Source organism: Solea solea, chromosome 13 (genome assembly GCF_958295425.1).
Source record: "Solea solea chromosome 13, fSolSol10.1, whole genome shotgun sequence".
NCBI classification, from domain to species: Eukaryota; Metazoa; Chordata; class Actinopteri; order Pleuronectiformes; family Soleidae; genus Solea; species Solea solea.
The window spans coordinates 1,453,853-1,476,454 of NC_081146.1; the positions used below are offsets into that span (position 1 = coordinate 1,453,853).

At 42.6% G+C, this 22,602-nt stretch overlaps 2 protein-coding genes across 3 annotated transcripts in view; both read right to left on the reverse strand.

Annotated features, from left to right (window-relative positions):
• si:dkey-7j14.6 (uncharacterized protein LOC556585 homolog) overlaps nt 1–14,961 on the reverse strand; it is a 58,396-nt gene extending 43,435 nt beyond the window's left edge. Inside the window, exons 1-6 of the mRNA XM_058648035.1 lie at nt 14,857–14,961; nt 13,785–14,037; nt 13,375–13,476; nt 13,231–13,287; nt 12,985–13,155; nt 12,471–12,581 (exon numbers count right to left, since the gene is read on the reverse strand). Coding sequence (XP_058504018.1) covers nt 12,471–12,581; nt 12,985–13,155; nt 13,231–13,287; nt 13,375–13,476; nt 13,785–14,003 — 660 coding nt within the window. The 5' untranslated portion in view covers nt 14,004–14,037; nt 14,857–14,961. The remainder of the gene's footprint in view (nt 1–12,470; nt 12,582–12,984; nt 13,156–13,230; nt 13,288–13,374; nt 13,477–13,784; nt 14,038–14,856) is intronic.
• A 1,592-nt stretch (nt 14,962–16,553) lies between these two features.
• Nucleotides 16,554–22,540, reverse strand: LOC131471225 (semaphorin-4A). 2 transcript variants are annotated; one of them, XM_058647648.1, is made up of 14 exons: nt 22,330–22,540; nt 21,799–21,959; nt 21,670–21,732; nt 21,492–21,590; nt 21,042–21,132; nt 20,837–20,959; nt 19,506–19,633; nt 19,040–19,221; nt 18,829–18,967; nt 18,283–18,466; nt 18,094–18,209; nt 17,850–18,013; nt 17,708–17,781; nt 16,554–17,621 (listed from the first exon to the last, which is right to left on the reverse strand). In XM_058647648.1, exons 1-14 carry the CDS (start codon nt 22,430–22,432, stop codon nt 16,987–16,989), a joined length of 2,262 nt encoding a protein of 753 aa, XP_058503631.1. In that variant the 5' UTR covers nt 22,433–22,540; the 3' UTR covers nt 16,554–16,986. The 2 variants fall into 2 exon arrangements, with proteins under 2 accessions (XP_058503631.1, XP_058503630.1); XM_058647647.1 differs by having other exon boundaries at nt 19,037–19,221; nt 22,330–22,539.
• Between the last annotated feature and the right edge of the window lie 62 nt (nt 22,541–22,602).

Consider the following 22,602-nt stretch of genomic DNA (forward strand, 5'->3'; position numbering starts at 1 on the left):
TAGGTGAGGCTACAACAGGCTACAATCTTAGACAGCACAGTAAAGTAGAGGCACAGGCAACAGCTAGAAGGTATACTTCTAATTTAAACTATAGTTTTTCTAATTATTTGAGAAGGAAAAAGTGGTTCGAAAATAAAATTCAATGTAGAGACAATATATTAGAGAAGTTGAAACGTCAGAAACGTTCTAAAGTAAAATACATGCAAGATGTCAGCTATAGAGAGAAAAAGAAAAGGTCAGATAAAGTAAAGTATACACAAGATGTTAGCTATAGAGAGACAAAGAAAGGGTCAAATAAAGTAAAGTATACACAAGATGTTAGCTATAGAGAGAAAATGAAAGATTTAAGTAAAGTTATGTACACACAAGATGTCAGCTATAGAGAGGAAAAGAAACAGATGAGCAAAAATAAGTACTGTTTAAATGTCAGCTACAGACAGAAGAAAAAAATTAGTAGTGTAAGGAAGTACCAAAGTAATCCACAGTTTCAGGAGAGTGTTAGAGCAGGGAGCAAAGTGAAAAGGCAGCTTTTGAAAGACCAGGCAGTAGATTTTGATTTTGTGATGGAGCAGTTTCTGTCTAAAGTGACAGATGGACCACATTTTGTGTGTTCTGTTTGCCAAAGGTTGTTGTTTAAAAAGCAGGTTTTGAATTGTAAAATAAGTCATTATAACAAGAGTGCAGACATGGCGTTAATTGCGGAGAAATGTATTTCAGAGGAGTATTTACATAAATGTAATGAGAACTGTGCAACTTCATGTCAGTTGTTTGATTCCTCTAGAGGACACTTGTGGATTTGTTATAATTGTAATTCTAAGATAAATAGAAAAGAGATTCCTCCTGAGTGTGTAATCAATAATTTAGGTGTCCATGCTGTGCCTCCTGAATTGGCTTGTTTAAATAGTTTAGAGCAACATTTGATTGCGTTGCATATCCCATTTATGAAGGTTTTGGCATTGCCTAAAGGAGGACAAAATGGTGTTCATGGACCGGTGACGTGTGTTCCAGCCAATATTGTAGAGACAAATAATTTGCTTCCTCGTTCCAATATGGAGGGGTCTTTGTTGCGTGTCAAACTGAAGCGAAAGCTAACATACAAAGGACATTATGAGTATCAGTTTGTTGACCCAATGCGCATAAGGCAGGCTTTGTTGTATTTAAAACAGAATAACATGTATTATAAAGATGTACATTTTAATGAAGACTGGTTGAATGAGTTTTGTCGGGAACAAGAGCTTGAGAGTTTAACACAGGAAAGTGATGGTAATTTAGAAAAGAATGAAACACCTGCTGAGGTGGATGAAGGTGAGGATGAGCTGTTGCATGACAGGCAGCAACACTGTATGTTTCAGGACACTTGTCTCATGCCTGTAGATATTGGTCAGGAAGCGCTAGATCAGTATTTTGAGTGTGTTGTGAATGTGGCTCCAGCAGAAGGTAACAACCCTGTGAAGTTACTTTCTAATCGTGAAAATGAAGCAAAGTGTTTTCCAGTGTTGTTTCCACAGGGACATTCTGTGTTTCATGACAATAGAGAGCAACGTTTGACATTGTCGCGTTATTTTAATAATCGGATTCTCCATGCTGATGGCAGGTTTGCTCAGAATGTGGAGTATATTTTTTTCGCACAGTATATGTCAGAATTGGAGCAGGTTGTGTCGAATGTGTCCATAGCTTTGAGGAAAGGCAAAGGAAGTCAGGTTTGTAAGAGAGTTAAGGATTTGGTGAATAATGAGGAGTCTTTAAGGAAGTTGTTAGAGTTTGATGATGGTTATCGTTTCCTTAAGCCTATTAGAGGTACCCCTTCATTTTGGCAGGCAGCGCAGCGTGATTTACTTGCTTGTGTGCGTCAGCTTGGTGTACCCACGTGGTTTTGTTCATTTTCTGCAGCAGACATGCGTTGGACTAACTTACTTGGTAGTATTTTGAAACAGGAAGGGAGAGAACAGACAGCTGAGGAGTTAGAGTGGGCAGACAAATGCGAGTTGTTGCGTCGTAATCCTGTAACTGCGGCGAGAATGTTTGATTTTCGGTGGCATTGTTTTTTGAAAGAGGTCCTTATGTCCCCCTCAAACCCTATAGGTAAAATCAAGGACTATTTTTATCGTGTTGAATTTCAGCAGCGTGGGTCTCCACATGTTCATTGCCTGTTTTGGATTGAGAATGCTCCCTTAATTGACAAAAACACAGATGAAGAGGTAGTTGAGTTTATTGACAAATATGTTACATGTGAACTACCCTCTGATGATGACACATTATTGGACATTGTGTCGTCTGTGCAGGTGCATTCAAAGCGCCACTCAAAAACATGTAAAAAGAAAAACACAGTTTGCCGTTTCAATTTTCCAAGACCAGCATCTGCACAAACATTTATTAGTCGTGTTAAAGTAGATGAGGAGATAGTAATATGTAATTGTAAAAAAACAGATTCAACAGAGACTGTGTGTTTCAATTGTAAAGAGCGTGATTTTAAAGAAAGAAAGGCACGTAAAGTAAGGGCTCATGACATTTTGGAAGCAATTAAGAAAGCACTCTCTGATGAAAATCAGAGCTATGATACAGTGGAACAGTTGTTTGAAAGTTTAAATGTAACTCAGGAAGCATTTGAAGATTCATTCAATCGAACGACTACAGGTACAAAAGTAGTTTTAAAGAGGCAGGTGAAAGAGGCTTGGGTTAATCAGTATAATAAGCAACTTTTGAAGTGTTGGAATGCAAACTTGGACATTCAGTATGTGGTTGATGCCTATGCATGTGTTGTGTATATAATTTCATACATTTCAAAGGCAGAAAAGGAAATGGGGTTGTTGTTATCAAATGCCCAAAGGGAAGCAGCTAAAGATGGTAATGTTAGTGCTAAAGAGGCTTTGAAAAAACTAGGTGGTGTATATTTACATAACAGGGATGTGTGTGCTCAGGAAGCAGTGTATAGGTTGACTAACATGCATCTGAAGGAGTGTTCTAGAAAGGTCATGTTTGTACCAACAGGGGAGAATATAGTAAAGATGAGTTTGCCTTTAAAAGTGTTAAAACAAAGGGCAACAACAGATGATATTAACACTAAAGAGATGTGGATGACCAGTTTAGTTGACCGGTATAAGAACAGGCCCAATGACAGTACGTTTAATGACATGTGTATTGTAATGTTTGCTTCTGAGTATCGTGTCGTAAGTAAAAATGAAAACTGCAAAACTAAAATTGCATTGAGCAACAATTGTGGTTTTGTCACAAAGAGAGTCAGAACACAACCTGCTATAGTGCGTTATGCTCGGTTCTCTGAAACAAAAAATCCAGAATTGTTTCATTTGAGTAGATTGCAGTTGTTCATGCCGTATCGTGTTGATGATCAGTTAAAACCAGAGGGTTTTGAAACGTTCCAACAGTTTTATGACAATGGTAATGTTTTGTTTTGTGATGGATCTGTACATACAGTAAAGTCAGTAGTTGATTTGAATAGGAGCAGGTTTGAAGTAGACGCTGACATGTTGGAAAACATCCAGAATAGGATTGATGCAGATGGTGTGGCGGAAGATGCGTGGTGTCAGTTATGTCCAGAGCAGGAGTTGGAACGTTTAGAGTCTGTGGAGGAAATGGCAGAGAGACGGGAAACAGTGGCAGAACACCAGGATCATATTCCAGATTTAGCTGCTAATCGTGAGCAGGTACAACATTTGGAGAAAAGGAATAATGTAATGTGTAGGAGTGATGGTTTGTCGTTGGTTAGATCTTTAAATGATACACAGATGCATGTTTTTTATCAGATTCGGCAGTGGTGTTTAAACAAGGTCTCAGGGAAAAATCCACCTCCTCTACATGTTTTTGTTACAGGTGGTGCTGGAACTGGTAAAAGTCATTTAATTAAAGCCATTCAGTACGAGTGCATTCGGTTGTTATCACCATTGTGCAGTAATCCTGACAATGTCAGTGTTTTAATAACTGCACCAACAGGTATTGCTGCATACAATCTGAATGCAGCAACAATTCACCACACATTCAGTATTGGAGTAGATATACGCTTACCGTACAGTCCACTGGGTGAGGAAAAAATTAATTCTCTTCGGGCTAAATTCAGTGATCTGCACATTTTGATAATAGATGAAATTTCAATGGTAAATCCCAATCTTTTGGCATATATTCATGGTAGATTACGTCAAATGAAACAAAGTGGCAACCGGCCATTTGGAAACATTTCTGTCATTACTGTTGGAGATTTTTACCAGTTACCTCCAGTAAAAGGAAAACCCCTGTATGTAGAGGATTTGAATAATGACTTGTGGTCTTTGTTTTCAGTTGTGAAGTTAACAGAAGTAGTCAGGCAGAAAGACAGTGTGTTTTCAAAGTTGTTGAACAGGGTTAGGATTCATAGAAAAGGGACACCAATGTTAAAAAGTGATGTCGAGATTTTGAAATGTTGTGAAACTGGTGAAGTCAGCTCAGCTTTACACATATATGCGACAAATCAACAAGTAAATGAGCACAATATTCAGAGGTTGTATGCTGTGTGTCCGGACTATGTCACTATTGAAGCTCAGGATTTTCAAAATGATAGGAGAACAGGAAAACTAAAGTTAATTGATGGCCATCATGCTAAAGCGAAAAATACGTATTTGTCTGAGCGATTGTTGTTAGGTGAGGGTGCACGTGTGATGTTGTGTCAAAATGTTGACGTGAGTGATGGCCTGGTGAATGGAGCATGTGGTGTTGTAACACAGATAGTACAATCAGAGGGTGTTAAGTTTCCAAAAATGGTTTATGTGAAATTTGATGATGAGAATGTAGGTGCAGAGAGGAGGAGACAGTCACCAAGTGTTGTAGCTGATTTAGTGGGTTCTACAGCTATTGCTCCAGAGGAGGAGAGAGCTTGTAGAAAAGGCGGCCTGAGACGTCAATATCCACTTAAATTAGCATGGGCGTGTACAATCCACAAAGTTCAGGGCATCACAGTAGATGATGTTGTTGTGTGTTTTGACAAGATATTTGCAGCTGGACAGGCATATGTTGCTTTAAGTCGAGTCAGGAGTTTGTCAGGCTTGATCATTGAAAAGTTTGATGAGAAGAAGATTTATTGTAGGGGTGACATTAATGATGCTATTCAGACAATGTCTCCATTCTTAGTTGATAGTTTGACAGAGCAGCGATTGAGGGCATGCAGGTTTAGTGCTTATTTGCTGAATGTGCAGGGTTTGACTCGACATGTGCCAGATTTGGTGTTGTGTACACAGCAGTTACAGCTTAACTGTATTGCTGTAACTGAGACTTGGTTAGCTGCATCGTCTTCTGTTGAATCAGTTAACATTGACGGTTATAGTTTTCATGGTTGTTCACGCAGTTCATGCTACAGTAGTGATGACCCCAGATTGGTTGCATTAAAAGATCAACAACATGGTGGTGTTGGCATTTATATTGCGGCAAACACAGGGTGTGAGATAATAGAAGTCCCTTCGTTTAATTTGGAGTGCATAGTATCCAAATTTTCTACACACCAGCTAGTTATTGCAGTGTTATATCGACCACCATGTTATCCCATGACCTTATTTAAAGAACATTTAGGCACATTTCTTGATTGGCTAGATTCACCAAATGAAACCATTGCAGTCATGGGTGATTTCAATGATGATATTTTGAAATCATCAACAACATGTACACTTTTAACAGAAAAAGGTTTTGTTCAAATTGTAACTGAAGCAACAACAGAGAAGGGTACTTTAATTGATCACATTTACATAAAACAAGCAGATAATGGGGCAGAATCACTAGTGCTGCCTACATACTTTAGTGATCATGAGGCAGTCCTGTGTTTATTTAAGTGATGGCAGTTTATGTCACCACATTGTGGCTGCTTGATCCAACCTGACAACTGTAATAATTAATGTTTGAGTAGTTTTTTTAGTATCTGATGGTTAATTTGTTCCTGGACATCAGTTACTAAATAGTGAATTTAAATGTGTGAAATATGTCATTGCTCCATATTAAGTTGCTATAGTATTTGTTGTATTCTAAAATGTGTTATAGCTCCATATGAAATTGCTATTGTATTTGTAGTATTATCAAATGTTGTATTACTCCATATAATAATTAATTATTAATTATTAATTAATTCTGTAATTGCTGTTGTATTTGTTGTATGTAATGTGTTATTGCTCTTTATGAATTTGCTGTTGTATTTGTTGTATGTGATGTGGTGATGTTGTGTTGTATTAATATTGTCATTATGTTAAATTACCGATTTGTCCTTGCTGTGCAGATACCCATGTGTCTTGGGCTGCAAGTTCCATATCAAGTTGTGTTTTTTATGAATTTATTTGAATTTGCATTTATATGATATCATGAGGAAAAAGCAATAAATAAATACATGTATTACCAACATTAACAACTGTTAATAAAAGTTTGTCATATTGTAATCCTTTCACTGTCCTTGTTTTTTTTTTTTCCAAATGTCATGTGGGACTGCAGTTGTAGTCTTGTACTAATGTGTGTGTTTTTATTGTCATGGCATAATTATGATTCAAGATTCAAAGTGTTTATTGTCATATGCACAGTAAAGAAACACGTTTCCCTGTACAATGAAATTCTTACTTTGCTGTCCACTCAAAAACACCAGCATAAAGTAAGAAAGAGATGCTTTTGTAAAAAAAAAGTATAAATATACATAATAAAAATATAAATATTACAAAGAAACTAAAATAACATATATGCATAAAATAAGTGTAAAAATAAGAACTGTAATTATGTATACTGTTAACATTAGAATGTTATATTATTTTACATGAGTTTTTCAAGTCTGTCAAATGTACTGAAGACTGAAGTCATAAATCACATTCAATTTAAAGTGCTTATAAAGTCTTTCCCCAATGTCACCAAAAAAATATGGTGTTTCACACAGGTTCTGCAGAATTAATCATGTCAAACTAATCGATCAAAGTTTGAAAGTGCGTCACATTCAATTTAAATCACTTACAATGGGTACGCTCTATGTCACCAGCAGGTGGAACTCTGACCTTTGTTTGGCACTACAAGTACAAATTAGTAAATTTGGTTCTCCACAATATACAGATTATTTTGGGCATTAACCTTCTATTGCGAAGTTTTAAGAGTTTCGTTATGAAAGAATATAACTTAAGAAGGCACTATGAAAACATGCAACTTTTTCAAGTTTGCACTAACTTTTCTAATTTTATTATAAAAGACAGACATTGGTGAGGATCAGAGCAGCACATTGATTTGTTTTTATAATGCATGCTGTTTCATTTGTGCATTTATCTTGCCATTGAGCTTTGAAGGAAAATTACATTTTGCTGTTTACCTGTTTAAAAAAAGAAGAAGGAAAAACGTTTTCAATTTGTTAAGAGCCTTGAGAAAATATTGCAACTGATTTTATTTATGTTTTGCTTAATTTAATTTAATTTAATGATTAAGTGCAATATAGGCTGTGGTATTGGTATTGGTTCAATATGTGCAATAATTGCAAGTTTTAATAAACATTGAACCAGCCCGGCCCTCCACTTGTACCATTTTTTTTTATTTTGGCCCCCCCCCCCCTGTATTAGACTGAAAAACTGTTTATGTTAGATTTGACAGATTTGTAGGCAAATGCCTCCATCATGTGGCGAAAAAGGGTATTGCATGAACAAACTACTGCATTTTGCCATGGCAACACCGTTAAACGATTTCTTCTCATATTAGGCACGCATCATCTACAATGTGTTTTGTTTTTTATCATAAATTTTGAGTATGATACAAAGAAGTCTGTAAAAGTTATAAGGGAATTGTGAATTTGTTGTATTTTCTGTTACTACCAGGAGGCGCTGTTTTTTAAAATGTACAGTTTTTGCATAGACTTCGTCAGCCATGGTCCATCTTGAACCCCTAGCACATTTGGTTGGAAAAGGACCTTCTATCGCAAAGTTATAAGAGTTTTGAGTAAAACCTTTGCAGTGTTGACATGGCAACACCGTTGAAGGATTTGTTATCATATTATGCACACATCATCTACCATGTGTTTTAAATTTTTTCACCTATCTTGAGTTTGCTACAATAAATTCTGTAAAAGTTAAATGCGAAATTGTGATTGAAATTGTGACATGTGTTGTATTTTCTGTTCCACCAGGGGGCGATGTTTTCAAAATTTACAGTTTTTGCATAGACATCTTTAGCAACGGCCCATCATCGATTGTCACTAGTTTGGTTAATAGCTGACCTTCCATGGCAAAGTTATAAGAAATTGTTGTGTGTTGCGAGGAATCGCGATTTTCGCCAACTTTGCCGCCCTTCTTCTTGTTCGCCGTGATACTTAATGAAAAGATTTTGATACCTTTGGATCCTCAACTTGTCCACAGTGACCTCACAAAGTTTAAAGGTGATCCCATCAAAGCTCTATGACAAGTGCGTTCACATACCATTGATGCGAAATGGCCAAAATCTGCTAAAAATGTACTTTCAATCCAAGATGGCGGCTTTCTTGTTCGTTTTAGAGCTTAGGCTGCTTTGAATTTTTTGACCGTCCCGACCTAAGGAACGCGTGAGTACCAAGTTTAGTGCATGTACATTAAACGTGCTCCTCAGGAGGACAAGTGTTAGGGGTTATAAGAGTTTTGCCTTTTGTTGTGAAGAATATGAATGAACGCCAACTTTGGCGCCCCCTATCTCAAAAACCATGCGACATTTTGAAAAACTTTTAATATCTTTAGATCCTCAACTTGTCCACAGTGACCTCACAAAGTTTGAAGGTGATCCCATTAAAGCTCTATGACAAGTGCGTTCACATACCATTGGTGCGAAATGGCCAAAATCTGCCAAAAATGTACTTTCAATCCAAGATGGCGGCTTTCCTGTTCGCTTTAGAGGTTTGGCTACGCTGACTTTTTTGACCGTCTGGACCTAAGGAACGCGTGAGTACCAAGCTTTGTGCATGTACATTCAACGTGCTCCTCAGGAGGACAAGTTTTATGGGTTGTAAGAGTTTCGCCTCTTGTTGTAAAAAATATTGATGAACGCCAACTTTGGCGCCCCCTATCTCGTACACCGAGCGACATTTTAAAAAGCTTTCAGGAACTTATGCTCGGCAACTTGTTCACAGTGACCTCACCAACTTTCAAGGTGATCGCACAAAAACTCTAGGACTAGTTCATTCAAATATCAGGTGTCATAGTGTCTGCTGTCACCAGGAGGCGCTGTTTTTGAAAGTGAATATTTTCATATAGGCGTCTTCACGGGCGGACTATCATCAATCCTAGCCAGTTTGGTTCAGATTGGACTCAGATTCGCAAAGTTGTAGCAGTTTGTTTTTTTGTCACAAATATCTGACTTTGCAGTGTTACCATGGCAACACCGTTGAACGATTTGTTATCATATTAAGCACGCATCATCTATCATGTGTTTTGATTGTTTTCACAAATTTTGGGATTGATACGATTAACTATGTAAAAGTTATTACCGAAATTGTGTACTTTTTGTATTTTCTGTTACCACAAGGAGGCGCTGTGCTAAAAATGTACGTTTTTTTCACAGACTTCTTCAGCAATGGGCAATCATCAACACTAGGTAATTTGGTTGGGATGTGACCTTCTATCGCAAAGTTATAAGAGTTTTGTTGCCTGTGGCGAAAAATTTAAATTTTCATCAACTTTGCCGGCCCCTTTCTCGTACGCCATGCGACATTTGAACTAACCATAAGCATCGTAAGCTCCTGAACTTGTCCACAGTGACCTCACCAAGTTTGAACGTGATCCCATGTAAGCTCTAGGACAAGTTCGTTCAAATACCGATGGTGCGAAATGGCCAAAATCAACAAAAAATGAACTTTTAATCCAAGATGGCGGCTTTCCTGTTCGTTTTAGAGCATAGGCTACGCTGACTTTTTTGACCGTCCCGACCTAAGGAACGCGTGTACCAAGTTTCGTGCATGTACATTAAACGTGCTTCTCAGGCCTACGCGTTTTAGGGGGTGGAGCAGTTATTTGTCCCGCCCACTTTCATTTTTTTACGCACATTCCCCGAAACACTAATAAACGTAAATTTACACCAGGTCTGATGCGCTTGCAAAAATTGGTGAGTTTTGGGGCATGTTCAGGGCCTCAAAAACGCGATTTATTTGGTAGGCGGAAGAATAAGAAGAATTAAAGCTGCAAGCAGCGTTGTACGGGACCTCGCGGCCGCCACCCTCTACCGGCATGTCATGTATAACGTGGGCTCTGGCCGGGTTCCTTATCTCGCATGTGAAGTTTAGTGCAGATTGGTCGACGTATGGCAATGTTACGGGTCACTTCCTGTCTGGGAGACCTACTTCCTGTGTGCAGGTCATGGTTTGCAAACATGTTCAGGGCGGGCCCTTGGTCTCACATATCAAGTTTTGGGCCGATTGGTCAATGTTTGGCAGAGTTAAAGGGCACTTCCTGTTTTGGGCGACCTACTTCCTGTGTGCAGGTCATGTCTTGCAGATGTGTTCAGGGCGGGCCCATGGTCTCACATATCAAGTTTTGGGCCGATTGGTCAATGTTTGGCGGAGTTAAAGGGCACTTCCTGTTTCAGGCGCCCTACTTCCTGTGTGCAGGTGATATCTTGCAGATGTGTTCAGGGCAGGCCCTTGGTACCACGTATCAATTTTGGAGCTGATTGGTCAATGTACGGGCAAATGACAAGGCACTTCCTGTTTCAGGCACCCTACTTCCTGTGTGCAGGTGATGTCTTGCAGACGTGTTCAGGGCAGGCCCTTAGTCTCACATATTAAGTTTCGGGCCGATTGGTCAATGTTTGGTGAAGTTAAATGGCACTTCCTGTTTCGGGCGACCTACTTCCTGTGTGCAGGTGATGTCTTGCAGACGTGTTCAGGGCGGGCCCTTGGTCGCACGTATCAAGTTTGGGGCCGATTGGTCAATGTTTGGTGAAGTTAAAGGGCACTTCCTGTTTCAGAGGATCTACTTCCTGTGTGCAGGTGATGTCTTGCATACGTGTTCAGGGCGGGCACATGGTCTCATATATCAAGTTTTGGGCCAATCGGTAAATTTTTGGGCGAGTTACAGGGCACTTCCTGTTTAGCGGCGAAACGCGATAATCAAAATGGCCGACATCGTGTTGGGGTCAAGTTCGCATTCGTAGACGTGTTCAGGGGCGGGGTCTCGAGTCACGTATGAAGTTTCGTGTGGATAGGCCAAAGTATGGCGAAGTTATAGCACACGTGTTGTTTCGTGGCGAGCCGCCGAAATTCGCCAAAATTCCGATGGCTGCCGTGGCCACGCCCCTTTGAATCTGCGAAAGTTTTCTATAACTTTTGATCTTGGATGGGTTTGGAACAATTTGACGCGTTTTGCGCGTTGCTTCGATGAACGCCCTCAGACAAGTTCGTTCAGTTACGAAACTTGTAAAACGCCAAGATGGACGCCAAATCCAAGATGGCCGACTTCCTGTTGAGTCGAGGTCATGGTGTCAAAAGGATTTTTTGTTCGGCTTGCGCCGAACAATCACCCCTCCGAGTTTCGGGAAATTCGGTAAAACTAAATTTTGCCTGCTCCATAGGCAGTGACCTGTGGGGGCGCTAGTGAGCCATTTTGCATTGGTTTTTCGCAATTCCACAAATTTATCGAATTTTTCGGCAGTTCTGATGTGCGTGCCAATTTTCGTCCGTTTTCACGCTGGTTCAGGGGGTCAAATTCGAGATTCCCCGCGGAGAAAAATAATAATAATAATAATAATAATTCCTAGAATAACAATATGTCCTCGCCCACTGCGTGGGCTCGGACCCTACGCGCACTGTGTGCGTGCCCGGTCCTCGGTCCTTGCACACTACTGTGTTAGTGCCCGTCCTAGGTCCTTGCACACTGCTGTGTGAGTGCTCGGTCCATGTTGCTAGAATTACAATAGGTCCTCGCACACTGTGTGAGTGCTCGGTCCCTAATAACTCTTACGATTACAATAGGGTTCTTGCAACCAAGTTGCTCGAACCCTAATAATCTTAGCGATTACAATAGGGTTCTTGCGCAACCAAGTTGCTCGAACCCTAATAACTCTTACGATTACAATAGGGTTCTTGCAACCTTGTTGCTCGAACCCTAATAATAATAAAAAGAATAATCTTCACAGTTTCAATAGGGTTCTTGCAACCAAGTTGCTCGAACCCTAATAATCTTAGCGATTACAATAGGGTTCTTGCAACCAGTTGCTCGAACCCTAATAACTCTTACGATTACAATAGGGTTCTTGCAACCTTGTTGCTCGAACCCTAATAACTCTTACGATTACAATAGGGTTCTTGCGCAACCTTGTTGCTGCTCGAACCCTAATAACATTAATGACAGTCCGATTATGTTATTATAAAATTATCAGACTGTTAAAATAATGTCACTAACATTATAATAACATCTAATAACAGTGTAATATCATTAATAAGGAGATAAAATAACGTTAACAACATTATAATAATGTTCATTACGTCTAAAATAATATAATCATGTTAATAAGTGTCAGTCATGTCTTACTCGTTGTTGACGTCTGATACTTTTCCCAGAAAAAACACTGACGATGGCGGCGACGCAGAACTGCAGCACGAGCAAGACCAGAGTGAGAGAGAGGAGGCCGCTCACCACCCTCTGAAACAACAGCACAGAGGAGTCATGACCCCAGACCTCTGACCTCTGACCCCAGACTGACCTCTGACCAGACTGACCTCTGACGATCTCTGACTGACCCCAGACTAACCTCTGACCCCAGACTGACCTCTGACCCCAGACTGACCTCTGACTTCCCTGACTGACCCCTGACATCCCTGACTAACCTCTGACTGACACCTGACTGACCTCTGACCCCAGACTGACCTCTGACGATCTCTGACTGACCCCAGACTGACCCCAGACTGACCTCTGACCCCAGACTGACCTCTGACTTCCCTGACTGACCCCTAACATCCCTGACTGACCTCTGACCCCTGACATCCCTGACTAACCTCTGACTGACACCTGACTGACCTCTGACCCCGGCTCAGTCGTTACTTACGTCCAGTAACCACAGCTTGCCGACACAGTTGGACTTCCCCTCGTCCTCGTTGATGATGTCATCACACATGATCACAGACAGCGGCGAATCACAGAGCAGCCAGCTGACGTAGACCGCACCCACAACACTGACCACCACGCTGACCACGTTGGATACGAGAGTCGCCCACACCTGCACGACAGCAGCAAGAATGAAGCTCCGCCCACACTGACTGTGACATCATCACCAGGTAACAAACAAACTCACGTGTTTCACTGAAGGACGACTTCCTGCCGCCACGACCACAGAGCCCGACGCCACAAACTGGAACCACATGACAACAGAGCCTGTCAAACTCAGGGGTCAAAGGTCAAGAGGTCACACCGACGCTGAGTGATCGTGTTTACGTACAATAACGGCGACGCACAATGGAGCGTGGGAGACCAGCAGCCGTGAGAGGGCAGAGGTCAAACTGAAGAGGACGCAGAGCACGCCGAGGAAGATCTGGACCACCTGACCACACACACACACACACACAGGTGTGACGTCATCACAGGTGGGACGTCATCATCACAGGTGCGACGTCATCACAGGTGTGACATCATCACAGGTGTGACGTCATCACAGGTGCGACGTCATCACAGGTGCGACGTCATCACAGGTGCGACGTCATCACAGGTGCGACGTCATCACAGGTGTGACATCATCACAGGTGTGACGTCATCACAGGTGCGACGTCATCACAGGTGTGACGTCATCACAGGTGCGACTATTTTACAGAACAAATGAAATCAAAGTTAAGTAAATGTTTCCTGTCTCACCCCGAGGCTGAGAGGGCGCCCCCGCAGGAAGCTGGCGGTCACTGCATCCATTTTGATGGGGGATGTGGTTGCACTGGGAGGGGGTGTGGCCTGTTGAGTGGCATTGGTGGAGTTTGCGCCGTTGGCGGCAGGAAGCTGCAGAGGGAAGGCCGATTCACCTCGAGGGAGGACCTGAGTGATGATCACCACGTCCCCGACTTTGGTGATGGAGGTGGACATCGTGAAAAGGTCAGAGGTCACAGAACCTGAAACACTGGACGACATTGGAGCAGAAATAAGTCACGACAAAAATTGATGTTATATTGATATAATGATCAATAACTCATGATCATATTATTACACAATAAACGCCACATTCTTTCAATCTTCAACTCTAATTCACTTTAGGAAGGTTTTACAAATGTGGAACTATTACTATAACTATTAAAAATATAAAGATCTACAGAGGCCTGTGTCCATGTGTCCATGTCTCCAGATGTCCCGTGTCCATGTCTCCAGGTGTCCTGTGGACACTTTTAGAGGCGTCTCTTTTACTTTTTTGCTTAATGAGAAAATTGCTCTTTGGGCAGCATGAGTTTATTTGTTGCAGTACCACGAGTGGCCACTGGAAAAAAACTGACTTCAAGGCAGAGGGGGCGGAGCTACATCCATGGTTTAGCAAACTCCACGTGTGACGCAGCAATAAATGATTCACTGTTTGATCTAAACATGGCACCATAAAACATAAACGCATTATACCTTATTTTATTAAAGACTTAAACAAACAACGACCTTGAACTTCACGTTTCAACCACCAGTTTTTCTATTTAAGCGAAAATAAGTCGATGAATCAGATTATACCATAAACCGAATTCATCGGTGAACCCTGTTGAGTCACACAGCAGATTATATACGAGTATGAGTCTGAACAACGTGCTGAGAACAGCTGAACAACATTAAATCTGATTAAATGTCAATGGAGTCTGGTGAAGCCTTGGTTCTAGGGCGGAACGCTGTGTCGCTAAACGCAGAAATAAAACCGGGAATCTAAACTGCGTTACGCTTAATAAACGTGACAGGAAGTGAAGTTTACCTGCAGTAAAGTCGCTGTTTTCACGCTTTTCTTTTCTTCCAACAACAACAACAACACTCCGTTTTCTCTCCTTTTTAACATCTGTTTCTCCTCCCTAAAGTGTTGCGTTCAGGTGCTTCACTGTACTGTCGTAAATCTGAACTGTAACCCGGTGGAAGCCATTCACTGTTTATTTCGCTATACTTTACCGCTTTTAGACATGAAAGTGAATGAATGCGTGAATCCGTGTGTGTTCGTGTTTCTAGTGTGAACCATTAAAACACCACATGGTCTAAACCGGACCAGGTTCTTCATCATTACAGCAACGCATGAACCGACTGTTATTATTTCGACTACGCCTGAAGGCAACACTCCTTTCCATCATTTTCACCATTTCCGAGAACAAATACAACATCCATCCATTTTCAGGGGGAGATTTAGAGTGTCCAATTTGCTTTAATACATATGTACACTACCGGTCCAAAGTTTTAGAACACCCCAATTTTTACAGTTTTTTTATTGAAATTCAAGCCATTCAAGTCCAATGAATAGCTTGAAATGGTACAAAGGTAAGTAGGCACCCCCTGTGAACTGCTAGGTTAAAAAAAAAGGTAAGGTTAGAATAATATACATTTCAGAATGGCCTTTTTCAGGGAACAAGAAATGGGTTAACAACTTAGAGCTGTTCTGCAGCAGTGGAGGTTGATCAAGCCTTGAAAGTTGGTGCTACCAATATCTACAGGTGTTCCAACTTTACTTTATTACTTACAACCCCCTCTGTCTGCATAAAAGTAGTGTTGGAACACACTGTGGTACCATAACCTTGTGAGCATCATTTGAACAGTATTGTACTGCAGAAAGTAGTGTGTAAAAAAAGGCAATTAACAATGGAAGAGAGACAGACCATCATAACACTTAAACATGTAGGGTTTTTCTTTCCTACAGAGAAATTGCAAAGAAAGTCAAGGTGTCAGTGAGTACAGTTTCCTTCACCATCAAAACGCACTCAGAAACTGTGAGAAACTCTGACAGGAAGAGGTCTGGCAGACCCAAAGCCACAACAGAATCAAAAGACAAGTTTCTGAGAGTCGACAGCTCACAGGACAACAGCTTCAAGCACAGCTTAATAGTGATCGTAGTAAACAAGTCTAAGTTTCAACTGTGAAGAGAAGACTAAGAGTTGCATGTTTGAACGGTCGAGTTGCAGCAAGAAAGCTATTGCTGAGACGTCAGAGTACGAAGAAGAGGCTTCCCTGGGCCATGAAACACCGCCAATGGACTACTGAAGACTCAAAGTTTGAAATCTTCACTTCAGAATATTTGATTTCCATTGTAGAAAGAATGCCACGAGTGTGTTCAGCTGTTATATCTGCCAAAGGTGGCTACTTTGATGAGTCAAATATAGAATACATTTTGGTTTATAAATTGATTCCATGATTTCTTTTTTGACCTCAATTGTTTATTTTGTTTTATGCTCAGAGTTCAATGAGACATTAAAATGCATCATTTTCAATGAAAAACTGGAAAAATGTGGGTGTTCTAAAACTTTTGACTGTTAGTGTATGTGTATATGTATGTACATGTATGTATGTGTGTATGTATGTATATATACATATACAGTACATACATATCTGTATATATATATATATATGTATACAGATATGTATGTATGTGTATATATATACATGTACAGTATATCACAAAAGTGAGTACACCCGCACATTTGTATACATTTATTATATCTTTTCATGGGACAACACTGAAGAAATGACACTTTGCTACAATGTTAAGTGTGTGGTCACTTTGTGTCACTGAGGTCAATCTGAACAAAAGCATTTCAAACGCTCAAGTGACAAAATAAGACATTTAACATTTGACACCATGTTACAAATGTTATAAAAATGACTTTAAAAAAATAAAATCTGCTTTAAACAAAGACACAATATATTATTATAATTTTTATTAGGATTGAAAATGTTTGAACAGAGTTAAAATCAAACTCTTTTCTTCATCATTTGTCTTTTTTTACCCAAACGTCACAAAACACAGACAGTTAAAGGTACAGTGCTGATCAGCTGTTTTACGGACTGTGCCTTTAATTCACATTTCACAGTAAACCTGAATCTGAAGCAACGACGTCAAAATATTTAATCAACATTCAACAACTTTAGTCGTGTCCGCCACGTCCAGGCGATCCACTTTCACCTCCACTTTTCTGTGACGCCACATGTAGAGGGCGCCGCAGAGCAGCAGGACACAGACACAGAAGAAGAACAGCAGCGAGACGGCGAGCAGCTCGCTGTAGTAACTCTTGTCTTCACGAGTGTCCTCAAACGTCTCGCGCTGCGACTGCGAGTCTTTTCTCAACAACTCTTTCAAATTGTTGGCTTTTCTGCGACGATCAAGATCAACGGTGAATTCTTCGGCGCCGTCCTCTTCGTCTCCTGAAGGTGGCGTCCTCATCGGCGGTTTCCCCGTGGCGATGTCCTCGTACATCTCGTCTCCTCTGTTGGACTCGTCGTCTGGCCTCAGCAAGCGCGGGGACGCCGCCGCTCTCACGCTGTAGCTGACCACGACTTCCTTGTGCCCGCCCTCCTCCGCCTCGCAGCGGTACACGCCCGCAGTGGTTGCGGCGGCGGCGAGGAAGACGAGGCTGCCGTTTGCTGACTGGATGAAGAGTCTCTGTGGGAGGAGCTTGAAGAGCGAGGACGTCCAGGTGAGACGAGCGAAGTTTGACGGTTTCACGCAATGAAGCTCGACGACCTCGTTCACGAGGACGCTGACCTCTGAGGGACAGAGAGGTCACGCAGAGGTCACGCAGAGGTCACACGGAGGTCACACAGAGGTCAGTGCTTGTAATTGGACGTGTTACCTGCAGGAGGCGCACTGATCCCACGTTGAGCTGCACATTTGTTTTCCACGTCTCTGTTTTCGACGTCCTGAACTCTGAAAAGAAAGTGTAAACTGTAAATATAGAATAATTCACGTCGATAAATAAACAATAATAAACGTACACAGAATCTGAGCTGCCGTCCACACGGACACAGGCTCCGCCCCTCAGACTCCACCCACACAGAGGGTCAGCGGCGAGGACGCACTGACCGCAGCTTCTGTAAGCGGAGCAGGTCGCCACGGGGACCGAGGTCACGCCCTCTGATGTCCCCACGTACAGCGCCCCCTGCAGGAAAGACTGAGCTGGTGACACCAGGTGCGTTTGTGTGTGTGTGTGTGCGTGCTTGTGCGCGTGTGTGTTGTCACCTTGCTCGAGGACAGAACCATGTTCTTCACCAGCTGAGGTTCAGAGAAAACCTGAATCTCCTCAACGACCCGCGGACCCTGATCCAAAAGAACCACTTTGTGCAGGAAACCGGATTCTGGAAGAAAAAGCAGAATCTGCCTTTATTTACGTTCTTCTGCCGTTTCTCTTCTTCATTGGTGCAGTTTCACCTGCGAGCAGGAAGAGGATGCTGTAGTGTTTGCCGTCCACCGTCGTCGTCCTCATCGCCGCCACGCGACTAAAGCTTTGCTCCGAGGAAACCAGGAGCGGAGCGAGCGCTCTGACGCCCCCTCTGGTCAGAAAACTCATCCTCACCATCTCTAACTCAGAATCTGAGGCTCCGCCCAGTCCACACTGTCAATCAGTGAAAAACAGAGTAGGATTAGTGCCACAGACTCTTAAATCTCAGAATTCAGACTCTTTAATCTCAGAATTCAGATTTTCATCTCAGAATTCAGATTTTCATCTCAGAATTAGGACTCTTTCATCTCAGAATTTGGACTTTTATCTCAGAATTCAGACTCTTTCATCTCAGAATTCAGACTCTTTAATCTCAGAATTCAGATTTTCATCTCAGAATTAGGACTCTTTCATCTCAGAATTCAGACTCTTTAATCTCAGAATTCAGACTTTCATCTCAGAATTCAGACTCTTTCATCTCAGAATTGCTGGGTTTATTTCTCTCTCTCTCTCATACTGATTTAATGTGACCCTACCTTTCCCAGGTACGAGTGTTTGCCCAGCAGGGGGCTCCACTGGTGACTCTGCGTGTCCAACTTCTTGTAGCTGCCAGCGAACGCCGCCTGCACGTCCTGAAGCTTGAAGACACAAACTGCCGACTCTGGACGTGAGGACCTGGACGAGACACACGATTATCACACACACGTCTCACACTGAAGGACGCGCGTCTTCTTCTTCTCTTACCACTGAGACGTGAAGATGCCATAGAACAAGGTGTCGGTGTCGGCGGCGCCGCCCTCCGGTGGTGGCAGCGTGAACACGTCCTGGAGGATGTTGAAGGGAAGCTGTTTGTGAGACTGACAGAGCAGAGGAGCTTTGGCGAAGGACGTCCACTTCTTCTGCAGCGTCCTCTGTCCTCCGACATCGTCCTGAGACAGGAAGTAACACACTGAAGTTACATGATGTTCAGACAGGACTGTGCTGTGAGCGCCCCCTGCTGCTGAGAACTAGCAAAAGACACATGAGACTTGTGTCAATTCAGCATTTGAAATATTTCATTTAGATTTAACTAAATCACTGACTTTCTTTATGAGGTTTGAAGTGGGAGAGTTTCTCTGTATTTCAGGTCTGACTCATGTTGTGGGGACCTAATCGTCGTTGTCGTTGTTGTCTTGGTGATTTGGTGCTGAGGCTCCGCCCCCCTGCCACTCACCTTGCAGACTTGGGCGACTCGAGCGATTCGCAGCTTTTCCACGAAGCTGAACTCTGTCCCGACTTCAGTGAAGAAGAAGTAGAGTTTGTTCTGTGACGAGTCGGTCGCCGCGGCGATGAAGGTCGGCTCTGAAACACAGGAAGTGACCATGATGAAGATGATGAATGCACTTATTGTAAGTCACTTTGGATAAAAGCGTCTGCTAAATGACATGTAATGTAATGTAATGATGATGATGATGATGAAGAAGAAAAAACACATGCTTGACCTTTAGCTGCATTTAGAGTATGACACAAACAGGAAGTGACAGAGTGAGGAAGTGTTTGTGAAACTGTGGTTTGTTCAAGGACGACAGACACTGTCTCTGTGAGAGGACAGAGGACAGACACTGTCTCTGTGAGAGGACAGAGGACAGACACTGTCTCTCTGAGAGGACAGAGGTCGGACACTGTCTCTGTGAGAGGACAGACACTGTCTCTGTGAGAGGACAGAGGACGGACACTGTCTCTGTGAGAGGACAGACACTGTCTCTCTGAGAGGACAGAGGACGGACACTGTCTCTGTGAGAGGACAGAGGACGGACACTGTCTCTGTGAGAGGACAGACACTGTCTCTCTGAGAGGACAGAGGTCGGACACTGTCTCTGTGAGAGGACAGACACTGTCACTGTGAGAGGACGGACACTGTCTCTGTGAGAGGACAGACACTGTCTCTCTGAGAGGACAGAGGTCGGACACTGTCTCTGTGAGAGGACAGACACTGTCACTGTGAGAGGACAGAGGACGGACACTGTCTCTGTGAGAGGACAGACACTGTCACTGTGAGAGGACAGAGGTCGGACACTGTCTCTGTGAGAGGACAGACACTGTCACCTCCAGTACACACACACACACACACACACACACAGTGGTGCGTTCACTTACCCTCCAGTAAATGCACACACACACACACACACACACACACACACACACACACACACACACAGTGGTGCGTTCACTTACCCTCCAGTAAACACACACACACACACACACACACACAGTGGTGGGTTCACTTACCCTCTAGTGAACACACACACACACACACACAGTGGTGCGTTCACTTACCCTCCAGTAAACACACACACACACAGTGGTGCATTCACTTACCCTCCAGTAAACACACACACACACACACACAGTGGTGCGTTCACTTACCCTCCAGTAAACACACACACACACAGTGGTGCATTCACTTACCCTCCAGTAAACACACACACACACACACACAGTGGTGCGTTCACTTACCCTCCAGTAAACACACACACACACACACACAGCGGTGCATTCACTTACCCTCCAGTAAACTGACAGATGAGTCCTGACAGACATCAGAGCGACCGCCTGTGCTGAAGTGACGACTGATCTGAGGCTCCGCCCCTCTGAAGTCAGCTGTCGTGGCGCTGAAGAGCTCACTGTCTGCACACACACACACACACTTTCACACCTTCAGCTGAATGTGTGTGTGTGTGTGTGTGTGTGTGTGTGTGTGATGACTCACCGATGGTGATGGCGATGTTTCTCTGGAACGGATTAAACGGACATCGTCCTTTACCACTGCTGAGCTCGACCAATGAGAGGCTCACACTGTCCTGAGTGGGAGGAGCAGACACACAGGTGTGTGTGTGAGAGTGTGTATATCTGTGTGCGGGTATTACTAATGTTGTGGGGACCTAAAACTGTTTACACAGTCACATTATGGGGACTTGTCTTCATGTGGATAAAATGTAAATAATTACATTTTAACGTGAAGATATGTTTTAAGATTAGGTTGAGGTTAGGGTTAGGATTAGGATTAGGCCAGTAGTAATTGTGGTTAAGGTTAGCGTAAGTCTCCAGGAAATGAATCGAAGTCAATGCAATGTCCCCTCAAGTCATGAATGTCCAACACGTGTGTGTGTGTGTGTGTGTGTGTGTGTGTGTATGTCTGTGTGTATAAATTCAGACTCACGATGAAGGCGTCTCTGGGGCTGTAGGCGTGGCTTCCACAGGCATACAGGTGGGTGGAGTTTATGGGCTGTAACACTCGGACAAAGTTTGGACAATCGAGCTGATGATGAAGATGATAAAGATGATGAAGGTGAAGATGATAAAGATGATGAAGGTGAAGATGATGAAGATGAACTTACCACCTCATTCTTCCCTTTTTTAGAACACTCCTTTATCTCCGCCTCTGACGGACGCCACTGCACCTGGACGAGAGGCGGAGTCAGAAAGGGGATTCAAAGCTTTAGAAAAGCTTGGTCTTGTGAACTCACCTTCCTCTTCAGTCTGATGACATCACTCTGACTGACGTCCAATGAGAGGACGGTGTCACGTGCGCCCACGTACAGGGTGGAGCCATCGTTGCTTAGCAACAGTGTGGTGGTGTTGGTGACTTCATGGAGACTGAAGTGGACCAGAGGTCGTTGAGTGGAGTCTGAACACAAGCAGGAAACACATGGACCCACTCAGGACCAGGACACCAACAAGACTCACAACTGGTTCCTGATCCAGAACTTCTGTTCTAGTCCTGACCTCAATCCTCATGCAGATCCAGAACTGAGAAACCACTTCCTGATCCAGAAGTGAATCATATTATAGAACTCGCTTCTAATTCACATCTTGTTACTGATCCAGAACTGAGCACCACGGTGGATCATCTGATTATTAATCAATAACCTGATCATTAATCGATAATCTTATCATTAATCAATAATCTTATCATTAATCAATAACCTGATCATTAATCGATAATCTGATCATTAATCAATAATATGACCAATGAAGAAAAAAAGAGTTTTACTCACTGAGGAGGAAGGAGAGTCGAGGAGACAGAGACACAGAGAAGCTGCCGCTGCTGCTGCGTCCACACAGGAGGAAGAGGAGGACAAGGGAGGATGAAGGAGCCATGATGAAGGTTGAGGATGAGAGGATGAAACAGCTGATGAACGAGTGATAAAATTTTAAAAATCTCTTGCCGACTAAAGCAAATCAACTGACACACTGAGACACAGGAAATACAACTTCCTGTTCCTGTGGTGTGTGGGGGGGGAGTGACTGAGAGCTTCATCATCATCATC